The sequence below is a fragment of the Diceros bicornis genome, chromosome 4 (assembly GCF_020826845.1).
Source record: "Diceros bicornis minor isolate mBicDic1 chromosome 4, mDicBic1.mat.cur, whole genome shotgun sequence".
Taxonomy (NCBI): Eukaryota; Metazoa; Chordata; class Mammalia; order Perissodactyla; family Rhinocerotidae; genus Diceros; species Diceros bicornis.
In genome coordinates this window covers 14,043,669-14,056,372 of record NC_080743.1, presented here as the reverse complement: position 1 = coordinate 14,056,372, position 12,704 = coordinate 14,043,669, and the positions used below count along the sequence as shown (strand labels likewise).

Genomic DNA, 12,704 nt, shown 5'->3' with positions numbered 1-12,704 from the left:
AATGGCAAAAAAATTTTCCACACTGAAGAAAAACATCAGTTTATAGATTCAAAATGCTCAATAAAGTACAAGCAGAATAAATATTGTTAAAAATCATTAAGGCACACCATAAAAAAAAAAAAGGAACACCAGTAGGTGTTCTATTGACTTCTCAATAGAAATGATGTAAGCTGGAAGACAATGGAACGGTACCTTAAAAGTGCTGAAAATAACGTCAACTTAGCATTCTACACCCAGTGAAAGTGTACCTCAAAAATAAAGAGGAAATACAAACAGTACCAGAAAAACAAAAATTAAGATAATTCATTATCAGTAGCATTGCACTAAAGGAAATATTAAAGGAAGTGTTCAGGCAAAAGGGGTATGATCACAGAGGAAAATACAGAAATGGAAGAGGAAATTAGGAGCAAGACAAAGATAAATATGTGAGTAAATATGATTGAATATCGATGGCACAAAACAGCAAAGGTTATATATGGGTAATTTAAAATATATGTAGAATTAAGATGCATGACAACAATAATCAGGAGTAAATGAAATTAAAGTTTTCTAAAGTTCCATCATTATTATGGAAGAGGTAAAAATAATCATTGGTATTAGGCTGCAACAAGTCATGGATAAACATTTTGATCTTTTAACCATTAAAAATTGTTTAAAAATGTAAAATTGATAAGATAATAGAAAAATTTGAATGACAAAAATCACTTGATTAATCCAAAAGAAGGCAAAAACTTAAAAGGCATAACAAACCCCCTAGACGGGCCAAAAAATAAACAAATAATAAGAAGGTGGATGTAAACAAGAATATATAAGTACATTAACCATAAAGGGACAGAGTACTTCAAGTAGAAGATTAATATTTTCAGGATAGGTTTTAAAAAATTATATGTGCGTAAAACAGTAAGGAGGTACCATGTATTGTGTAAATACTAACCAAAGCAAACTAGTATAGTTATACTGATATCAGCCAAAGTAACTCTAGGGCAGAAAGCATTACTAGAGATAAACAAAGTTACAACATAATAAGGTGCCAGTCCACCAGGAAGATAAAACAATTCTAAGTCTAAATGTATCCAATATATACAAAAAAAAAAAAAAATTTGCAGGTCTCTGGAATCTATAAGCTATACAGATAGAAGCCTCCAGAATAAATGAAATTTTCCAGAAGAAATCCAACTAATCACAAGATCAGAAGCAGTAATGAAGGCTGGAAGCAGCAGACTGTGGGTGGTTGGTCAGGTCATTTTTAGCATTGCGCGTGTGCGTGTGTGCGTGTGTGTGTGTGTGTCTACTATGCCATTTGGCTCTTACAGCAGCCAACGATTAAGCTCCAAGTACAGCTTTATAAAGCGGGCATTCCGAGAAGTACCTCAGGTAACTTATGGTTTCCTGTGCCAAGATGAAGGCTCTGAACGTTATCTTTAAAGAGGAGTCCAGCTAGAATGTGTCTCTCTTCCCTTGCCTCGTCCCTGGAATCGAGGCTCCTATTGTTAGAGCCTGTATTTGCTGAATTAAAAAACAGAATTACCATAAACTTAATAAATCAGCAAAATAGTTGAAACGAATAATGAACGAGAAGATCAAAATGAGAGATTCTTCTACAAAACAGTACAAATGACAAAGAGTTGAAGAGCATGAAAGAAGAGATAACTCATGGAGAATGAAAGCTTGGACTGAGAATTAAAGATTAATGAAACAACTAGATACATCTGTATGATTGTGGAGCTGCACCAATACAATAGTCACAGGCTACATGTGGCTGTTTAAATTTACATTTAAATTAATTAAAATATAATAAAATTAAAAATTCAGTTCATTAATCTACTCCCCGAATTTCAAAGGCTTGATACCACACATGATAGGTGGCTACTATTGTGGACAGTGCAAAGGAACAAGAACTGACTGATGTCATTCTCTTCATCAGAAAATTTGGATGCACAGAGATTATAGATCAATGTTTTGCAAATATGAAGACTAAGGTGACATTTTTAGATACAAGGTCTCAGAATGTCTTATTCATAGGTTCTTTTTGAAGAGAAGACTTGAGGATATGCTCCAGCAAAAACAAAAGAATCTAAAAAAGGATGCAAGTGTGAGATATAAGAAAAAATTGTTAATAATTTAACCAGAAAGCATGTTGACAGGTCTAAAAACAGTTGGTAGCAAGACTCTGACACTTAAGGCAATTTCCAGGGATAATTCCTAAGAAAGCTTTTTAAAAAATAAACAAACTGAATAATTAATTGCTCATCATTTCAACAAAACATAGCAAGGGACAGGAAAGTGGAAGGAAAGTTAAAAAGGACTAAGGGTCTAATTCAGGAGGGATAATTTTGAAAAGTACTTAACGTCAACATAGAATTGGAAATTGTAAGTTTCTATAGCGTATTTAAATATACACTATATGAGAAAAATGGAATGCATAATTACGAAAGAAGGAATGAAGAAAAACCCAATAAAACCAACTAAATACAGAAAAGGAGGAAAAAGAAACCATCAGAATATAAAATACTAAATATTTCAGTTATTATAATAAATGTGAATTAATTAATATCTTATTTAAAATAGAAGCCATAGAGGACACACAAAATAGTTTCAGCTATGCTCTTTACTACAGTCAAACCTGTATTAAAATGGCACAGAATGGTTGAACATAAAGTTTCACTAATAAATCAAGCAATGGTAAATATGCTTGAGTTTAAGGTGAAAAGAATTAAAAATGATTGGGTACTTAACGAATAACATCAAAAACATAAACTAAACATATTAGAATTACTTAAGGAGAAATAAACAAATTTACAATGATATTTGGACACTGCAATTATATCTCTCTCAAAAATCAGTGAAGGAAGTAGTCAGAAATAAATAGGAATGCACATTATTTGATATTCAAAATTAGCATGCATTTTTAAATACACGTAGCTACAACTTCATATTAATAAACAAAAATGACTCATTTTTAATATCCATAGAACATTTATAGAAACTGACTATATGAGGTCACAAAAAAATCTCATACATTTTGAAAAATAGAAATTACAGCCCCCATTTTCTGGCTAAATAGAATGAAAAACAAGCATCCCCTTCCAGCAAAACAAAATGAAATGGAAAAACAATAACAAGACAACTCTCCAACTATAAATGCAAAAAAACTTACTTTTAATAAATTTTGACTTTAAGAGGAAATCAAAATTAAAATCAAAATCTGTTTAGACGTGAATAGCAGTGAATAAGTATCAAAAAGGGCTAACTCAAAGATGAAATTTAATGAAAAAAATGTACCTTAAATGTAGAACAAATAAAATCTACAAAAAATTGACAAGTCTAATGAAAAACTATATGTTAGGTAAATATGAAAAATAATTAACTTTTTTATATGTCTCAAATAAAACATTAAGAGCATAGTTAAAGAGTCATATTCACTAGAACAACAATACCAAAAAACACATGGACATAAACCTACCCAAAATGTACAAGGCCCATATGAAAAACAGACGAAATTTTACTACAAGACATAAAAAGAGACTTAAATAAATGAAGCAATAAATCATATTTTGGGGAGGGAAGAGTCCTTTTAAAAGTGTTGATTCTCCCAATATAAATCTACAAAGTTAATAAAATTTCAATCAAAATCCCATGGTTATTCATCAATTTAAACAGATAATATTTTAGTTTGTATAGAACTATAAAATATTTAAGAACCTCAAAAAAACTTTGAAATTAAACCATTATGAATTAGGATCTGTCTCAGCAGACATCAAATTTAAAAACAAAATGATAAAAAGATTTAAAAAAAATAAAGACTGATTTTATTATATATATTTTAAACTTCTATATTGAAAAAGCTACGACAAGCAAAGTTAAAAGATAACTATGCCTATAACATATAGTATACAATGGTTTAATATTAAGTGCATACAGAGTTCTTTCAGAAAAATTATAAAGACAAATGAGCCAATAGAAATCTAAACAAAGACCATTCACAAGAAAAGAAATATATCTGGCTAAGAAACACACGCAGTGTTCATCAGTCTCATTAATATAGTAGAATAAAAATTAAAATAGGAAGATAGTATATTTTGCTCATTAAATTGAGAATGTAAAAAAGACTGATAGCATTTTTGAAACTGTGGTGAAGGGAGCAAGCTCGGTCACTACCCAGGCACAGCTGCTTTCGAAGCAATCATCAAAATATAAAATGCACATACTCTCTGACCTAGCCAACCTCACTTCTACAAATCTCTCCTATCAAAAATCTTGCATTTGGGGCTGGCCGGGTGGCGCAAGCGGTTAAGTGCGTGCGCTCCGCTGTGGCGGCCCGGGGTTCACCGGTTCAGATCCTGGGCGTGCACTGACGCACTGCTTGGCAGGCCACGCTGTGGCGGCATCCTATATAACGTGGAGGAAGATGGGCACGGATGTTAGCTCAGGGCCAGTCTTCCTCAGCAAAAAAAAAGAGGAGGATTGGCAGATGTTAGCACAGGGCTGATCTCCTCACCAAAAAAAAAAAAAAATCTTGCATTTATACAAAAGTCATATATACTCAGTAATAACAAAAAAAAGTAGAAAGGATTTCTCAGTTGCCAGTTAGAGAAACCCAACTCAAATAGTTTAAGCAAAAAACAAACAAAAACAAAAAGGAAAACCATATATCCATTCAAAGTAAACAATAAGAGAAAGAAGTGTATATAAATGTATCTAAATCCACACACGTATATGTATATTTATATGAAAATATATGTATGTGTATCTACATATACATATTTTCCAAGATGTATTGTTTGATAACATTTACAAAACAACTCAAGTGGCAGAATAATGCTGAGTATAATTCCATCTAATAAGGAGCAGCAGCAGAAAGAACCAACACCAGGTAAGTGTGAGGTGTGTGCCTGTGGGTGTCTATGCAGAGAAAAAGGACTAGACTCTTACTAGAGGTTGCCTGCAGAGAGCAGCGTGGGTTTGAAGGAGAAATGGAAGCATTTTATATTTTTTAATTCCATTTTCCATATTAATAAACTCCTCCCCTACAAAATCATAATATACAAGTATGAGGTTATCCATGTAAAAACAATCATTTAAAGAAGAAGAAATGATGCTATGATAGCACTGAGGAGGAAGAGACTAATGCCAGGAAATAATTCCGAATTTGGAGCCTAAGATACGGTCTCCGCCCTTGAGGAGGTTAAGGGAGATAAATATTGCTCAGATGGCCAGGACGCATAGTATGGAGGTCTGTAAGAAAAGCAAAAACAAATTGGAGGAGAAGTCAGGAGAGAGCTGTTACTTCAAATATGTTATCTAATAATTCATTTTCTTCCACTTCTTAATGTTGAGAGGAAAATTCCATTCATTTGAAATCATTTATTCATATCCCTAAACTGAACGGCATATTGATTTTGATATTCATTTTCACTACATCAAGAGGCCTTTGATGTGAAGGCTTTTCCATTTTTAAGTGTCCTCGAATCACCCACAATTGTACTGCCGCTCTCTGAATGTCAAAAAGGCAGAGTCACGCTAAAGAGAGATGCTTTCCTGCTCGGCTGAGTTGAATTTAACAAACATGGGGTGAATAGCATTTATGTGCCAAGCACTGTGCAAGGAAGATGGGGAAGATATCTTTGCTCTGAACAATCTTCAAATCCCCTGGGGAGAACAGAGGCATAAACGCCGGAGCTGTGTTCGGTGCGTTGTGGGAGAAGAGGAGGGACACCATACACCGGTGGGGAGGGAGGGGATTGACCAAGGAATTTTGAGGAGGAGCTGGCATTTAAGGTGAGACTTGAGCAACAGCAGGATTTACCTGAGGAAGGAGCTGTGGAGGGCAGGTCCGGGGGCATGAAACAGCAGACCTGCCTGCAGGGAGACGGAACCCCCACTTTCCGGATTGTAAATGGTAAGAGTGAGTGAGGAAAGGGGGTGGAGGTGAGGTCAAAGAGGTGGACCAAGGTCAGACTCCCGAGAGCTTAGAGTGGAGAGTTCAAGAATTTAAGTTTTATTTGGGCAGGAGTTGAAGGGTTTTAAGTCGCATTTACTTTATAAACGGATCACTCTGGTGTAGGATAAGCGGTATCATATCATAACCTATCATAACACATTCTGACGTTACATGTGCTCTCTGTCTTGCTGCAGGCTGCTAGATGGCAGGGTCCGTGCCTCGTCTGTATTGCCTTGCTCAGCACGCAGAGTACTACCTTGCACAAGGTCCTCAAGATATTTTTAGCGAAGGGTAAGAACCAAAGCCCACAATATCTTACACATAATATTTTTAGCTCAAAATCATGCTTCCAAATGCAAATACATTAAACTCAGTGTAAACACCCACACTAAAGTTTCCGTCCAGAGCTCCTAGTATGCTGTGGATTAAATCACGTCCTACATGTTTGCGCTGTGAACTCTTATTCTAACATGAAAAATCTATGCTGTCCAAGCCTTTGATTTCATTGTCAGCAGATGACACTTCAGGATGGCCCCCCATGTTTTAACTGTGTCCTGGAGAGTTGGAGTCGGCCCTCACAAAACAAACATACTCTCCACCACCTTCAGGCTGATATTCAAAGGACTGAGAAAGTCCCTTCTTCCCGGTTGTAGGTAGAATAATGGCCCCATAAGGACGTCCACATCCTAATCCCTGAAACATGTGAATATGTTACCTTACGTGCAAAGGGGACTTTGCAATTGTAGTTAAATTAAGGGCATTGGGATGGAGAGATTATCCTGGATTCTTCAGGCCCAGTGAAATCACAAGTGTTCTTATAGGAGAAAAACGGAGAAGGGAGAGTCAGAAAAGATGTGACAATGGAAGCAGAGGTCAGAGTGATGTTGGGCCATGAGCCAGGGAATGTGGACAGCCTTGCATTCCCTGCTGGAAAAGGCAAGGAAATAGAGTCTCCCTTAGAGCTTCTAGAAGGAACACAGCGCTGCCAACCCATTTTCAACTTCTAGCTCCAGAACTGTAAGATAATAAATTTGTGTTGTGTTAAGCCACTAAATTTGTGGTAATTTGTTACAGCAGCAATGGGAAACTAATACATCCCCCTAACTCGAGTCTCATTAATACAAACAATTTGCAGTTTATTGGTTCCTTCTGATGTAATTTCAACATCTCAAGAACTCCTCTTAGAGTTGAAAGTGTCAGTGTCAGTATGGTTCCTCATTACTTCTACGATTCTCACTGAGATTTCGTTGTAGCAACAGCCCAAAAAAACCCCAATATCATAAATTCCCGTCTAGTCTTAATATGAAAGTCAATCTGACCCAAGCCAGTTCTCTGATTTCCTGCCAATATTTTTGGAAACATTCTTTGAGCGCACATTGGATAGCAACTACAGTCATCGCCCCCCATTTCTTTCCTTTATCTTCCATTTGGGTTCCCTTGTTCGTTTGCCTGGTTTTTTTCCTTAGATTGCATTGAGGGATAAAAGATACTTCCGTAGACCACCAGCATTCAAATACTTTCATACTCTATCAACAACTGAAGAATAACTCTGTTGGTCTTTCCAGAATAAATAGTCCCATTTCCTGATGAGCTTAAAAATGACAAGCTGTTCAATTCTTAGACTCTTACATTAGAAGCGTTTCAGACTTAGAAAATTCTGTCCTACTTGGTAAGGTATTTATCCTAAATGTATATTGTCCTTACTAAGTTGATGCTGTATCCTTGCTATCTGGTTTATCCAGGCAATGTCAGTATATTTTTACAGGACAAAAAAAACTTTCTTCTGACTGGTTCTTAGATGAGAAATATGCTCCGTGTCTCAGACATCATTATCAATTTTCAACTTTTCATTAATGTAAAAGTGACACTGTTTCAGAATCTGTAAAAGTTTAGAGCCTAGAGTGGGGAGAATGAAAGGAGACCATGGGGTATGTGCTACCCGATGTTCACCTAGAAATCTGGAGGCCAGCTCGGCCCCCGGTTGGTGCCTGCTGTGAGGCCCTCCTCACTCTCTCACGACCCTTTCTAGAGCCTCTTCTAGAGGCCTTTCTGAGCAACACATGCTCTCCTGGCAGACTTCTGGTCGTCATGTGTCAGCAATACTGGGACCCCGGTGACCAGTTTCAAACACAATGCAGCCTTCCTAAGGCTTTCTGCAGAGACTCTGGGGGCTGTTTTGTCCAGAGACATTAGAGTGTTGAAACTTTTCTGCCATTACATCTCCATTGTGCTGGGCTGAATCTCTCTAAGGCAAGTTTATAAGTCAAGATAAAGAAGTGAAAGGAGTCAATAAGCACATGGAAAGATGCTCAATGTCATTAGCCAATAGGAAAATCCAAATTAAAACCACAATGAGATACTACTTCACATCCACTAGGATGGCTATCATCAAAAAGACAGATAATAACAAGTATTGGTGAGGATGTGGAGAAATTGGAATCCTCATACACTGCAAGCTGGGAAGTAAAATGGTGTAACTGCTTTGAAAAACAGTCTACCATTTCCTCAAAAGTCTACACAGAGAGTTACCATATGACCCAGCAATTCCACTCCTATGCACATACGCCAGAGAAATGAAAATTCATGTCCACACAAAAACTTATATAGGAATGTTCAGAGCAGCATTACTCATAACAGCCAAAAAGCAGAAACAACCCAGATGTCTATCGGTTGATGAATGGATAAATAAAATGTGTTATATCCATATAATGGTATATTATGCTACAACATGGGTGAACCTTGGAAGCATTAAGCTAAGTGAAAGAAGCCAGTCGCAAAGGACCACATATTATATGATTCCACTTATATGGAAGATCCCAAATAGGCAAATCCATAGAGACAGAAAGTGGATTAGTGGTTTCCTAGGGCTAGTAGGGCCTGAGGGGCTGAGGGGTGACTGCTAAGGAGTGTGGGGTTTTATTTTGGGGTGATGAAAAAAGTGCAAAAATTGATTATAGTGATGATTGTACAACTCCGAATATACAAAATGCCATTGAATTGTACACTTTAAATAAGTGAATTATATGGCATGTGAATTATATCTTAATAAACCTGTTTTTTAAAAAAGAAGTGGAATGAATGAATCTTTCCCACCACATTATTTCCTGAGCTGTGTCACTGGTTGCCTAACCCACATTACCTCCTCCAGCCACCCCTCCCTCCGGCCCCCCCTCCTCTTTACCTCGGACTGACAGGATCAAAACCAGCAGCGCCTGAGAGACACAGCGCCAGACTGGCCAGAATTTTATATGTTTTGTTTTGTTTGTGAAATAACAAACAGCAAAGGCGTTTGCTTAATCCTGCTTGCTTCTTCATGAAAACTCTTGCCAGGGCCCAACAGCATGTCATTTTTCATTTTTTCCAAAGGAACGTTCACCTTAAATATTTCTTTCTGTTCTCTTCTATGCATGCTCCAAGGCTCCACTCCACTACATCGACATTCACATATATTTACTTCTGCTGACTTCCAGTCATTTCTCCGGGGCGCCCTCCACAGAGAGGTGACAGCTGATTGCCTTTATGACATGATCTGAATGTTGTCATCTGCTCCAAGCCTCCTTAGCCAAACTGTCTGAAGCCTCCTCTTTTCACAGCTAAGCCACCTGCTTTGGACTTGAAACCCCCATTATTAGTCTCTCCTTTGGAATAATACACTGATGTCCTCCTTGAACAATAAATGTGCCTTGGAAAGGAACGCATATTGATATAGTCCCACATATGTCCCCCAACACAATAGTTGCTCAATAATGTTTTTAAAGAATGTGTTGCGAAGGTCTGTGGCACTTGGCACAATCTAGGCAGGGTTTTGTTATGTTGATAACCTCAGCACTGGGAAGATGAACAGAGCCAGGGAAAGCCTCCGGGCAGTGAAAATCAGTTTAGGTGGGTTGCTGAAAGAGAGAAAGGGACTATTAAAGGAAACATGAAGTTTTAGTGTAAGAGATCTTTCACTTAGTTCACAATTTTGCCTGGGATGGGCCCAGACTCCTTCCTTCCTGGGACACAAGACTTCTCTATTCCATCTTAATGCAGTATCACTCCACTACTATTGAATTTCTGGCATATTTCAGTGGTAGTAGAAGCAGTTGCTCTCTCCCCTTGGACATACAACAGCTAATAAAGATTTGCAAGAGCCCCAAGATTCAACACGGTGCAGGGTACTACCAATGTAAGCAGAAGACCATCCTGATCTCACAGGCTGCATTTCCAAGGGCCTCAGCAACACTCTGGAGTTTATTAGCATATGATGTGTCAAATAAAACCTGCATTTCATATACAGCACATTATTAAATAATGATTATGTCTCAAGGCAGGAGCTGAACATATTTCATTTTTTCCTTTGCTATTAAGTAAGGAGATCGCCCTCAGCGGCTATTGACAAGTACAAATGGTCAGATCAACACTGTGCCTGGCACTGAAATCAAGTGGCACCTCTTTCTGCCATGCATGTGCTGCTCCAATGTCTATTTTAAAGCTATTTCTGATTGTTAAGATTAGCAAAGGTGAAAGACGCATGATAGTGCAGCCTATGGCCCTCCTTTCTGAGCTGTATTCTCAGTGCTTTTAATATACAATGCTACATTTCAAGCAATGTACAGCCAGAGAGACTAGCTCTGCTTCTCCAGGGATGTAGAGGTGATTCTACATCTAAACTTACTGAAGTTGTTGCCTCTTTGGAAATAAAATTCTCAGGTCAGTCTGACTGAGTCTTGCCAATTTGGGCCCCAGTCTAGGTTTCACTTGGACCTATTTATATAGTGAAGCACAACGACTCCTTGTGGTGTCAATAAATGATCAAGCTCTAGCTTGATTACATGTCTAAATGTTATCTGGCCTATTATCCTGAGTTTTTCAATAATAGTTTTGGCTGCCCATTTCTTGCTTAGTTATGCTAATTAGCACATCACTACTGAAAAGAATAATGCTTCTACTAGGTACCAGAAAATAGTTAGCCGCATAACCTGATAGAGAATTATTTTCTTTTGGTAGGACTATGATATAAAAATATCCACCTCCTCGTTGGCCATGTTGAGTTTCATATGTGAAATTACAAGATGGGAGAGAAGGACTAGAAGCTTCTGAGCTCTCTATCATTGAACAAGGCCACACTTGAAGTATGCTAGAAAAAAATGACAGTGGGTGTGACCCCATTAAAATGTTTCCATACATCAGAACGTCTTTCTACAGTCTAAATCTTTTAAAAATATCAATACGAGTAGATATTACTACTTAATAGTTTAGAGAAGCTCAAGTCACAAATAATATAACTCCAGCAATAGCAAAATCTTGCTGTAAAATGATCTGTTATGCCACTGGACCACAAGTTATATTAGGTTCTTTCAAATCTAAGACTCCATACAGTGAAGGCCCAAAATACCCTCTAACACAGCATCTGAATGTTCTTTAAGAATCCATTGTTGGATTACCTATGCTATCTGTATATACGTTTGATCTGCATTTATATGTCTATATACTTTTTAAAACAGGTTACTTTCCTATAGTATGAATGTATAATTCTTCACACTAAATATTGAAGTCACATTGAATATTCATTCATTTATTCCCCTAGACATTTATACAACGCTGTAGTGGGTTGAATTGTGGCTCTCCAAAAATATGTCCACCTGGAACCTCAGAATGTGACTTTATATTGAAAAGGGTCTTTGCAGATGTAATTAAGGCAACACTGGATGGCTTTTCCTTTGGCAAATCCTGCTTGTTGATAGTGTTTGGTGGGCCTGTTATTGTTTCTGCCCCACTTCCTTAAATTCTTTTGCTGGCTTCATTTCTTTTAGTATATAGAGCTTAAAGCATAAACTTAACTTTTGGTTCTGTTTCTTGTTATCTGGTCGACAACTATAATTTATATCTATACTGAGATACTGATTCAAAGTTTTAGCTGAAAATGCATATTTTTTTAACATATCTATATAATATTCCTACATCCTGTCATATACATTAGAAATATTGCAATATTGTTCACTCAATTTTTTGTATAAAATTCTGTTTTCTTGTGTTATGGTGGAAATAACACAAATTTGTGATAGAACAGACCTAGGTTTGCAGAAATTGTGTCTTGGGCAAGTTATCTAATCTCTACTGGCCTCAGTTTCTTTGGTACAATGGTGTTATGGGTTGAATTGTGCTCTCCTAAAATTCATATGTTTAAGTCCTAATTTCCAGTACCTCAGAATGTGACCTTATTTGGAGATAGGGTCTTTACAGGGGTAATCAAGTTAAAATGAGGTCATTAGGGTAGGCCTCAATCCAATATGATTGGCGTCCTTATTAAAAGGGGATATTGGGACACAGAGACATGCATAGAAGGAGTATCATATGAAGAGACATAGAGAAAAGATAGCCATCTACAAGCCAAGGAGAAAGGCCTGGGACACATCCTTACCTCACTGTCCTCAGAAGGAGCCAATCCTGCCATCACCTTGATTTTGGACCTCTAGCCTCCAGAACTGTGAGACAATAAATTTCTGTTGTTTAAGCCACCTACTTTGTGGCTTACTAACAAACTAACACAAATGGCAATGATAATACTTACCTCAAAATGTTATGTGAGAGGATTAAATAATGTGGTAGACATTGCTGGTCACTTTCCCAAAGACAATCACTTTTCTTACCTGCTAACAGAGCCCTGACTTTTCTTTAGGTGTCAAGAAGAGATCCCTTGATCTCAAAAATGTGGATACAGTCCCTGGAATAGGGTGAGCATGTGACATAGCTATGGCTAAAGAGATGTGAGGGGAAACTA

The 12,704-nt window shown here is 37.2% G+C and overlaps 1 protein-coding gene across 6 annotated transcripts in view; it reads right to left on the bottom strand.

The window, feature by feature from the left end:
* Positions 1 to 12,704, bottom strand: part of ST6GALNAC3 (ST6 N-acetylgalactosaminide alpha-2,6-sialyltransferase 3) — a 501,804-nt gene that overhangs the window by 101,895 nt on the left and 387,205 nt on the right. For 2 of the 6 annotated variants that reach the window (XM_058538317.1, XM_058538318.1), the window contains exon 4: positions 10,903 to 11,060. The exons of the other annotated variants lie outside the window; for them this stretch is intronic. In XM_058538317.1, coding sequence (XP_058394300.1) covers positions 10,903 to 11,060 — 158 coding nt within the window. The remainder of the gene's footprint in view (positions 1 to 10,902; positions 11,061 to 12,704) is intronic. 6 annotated transcript variants of the gene reach the window in all.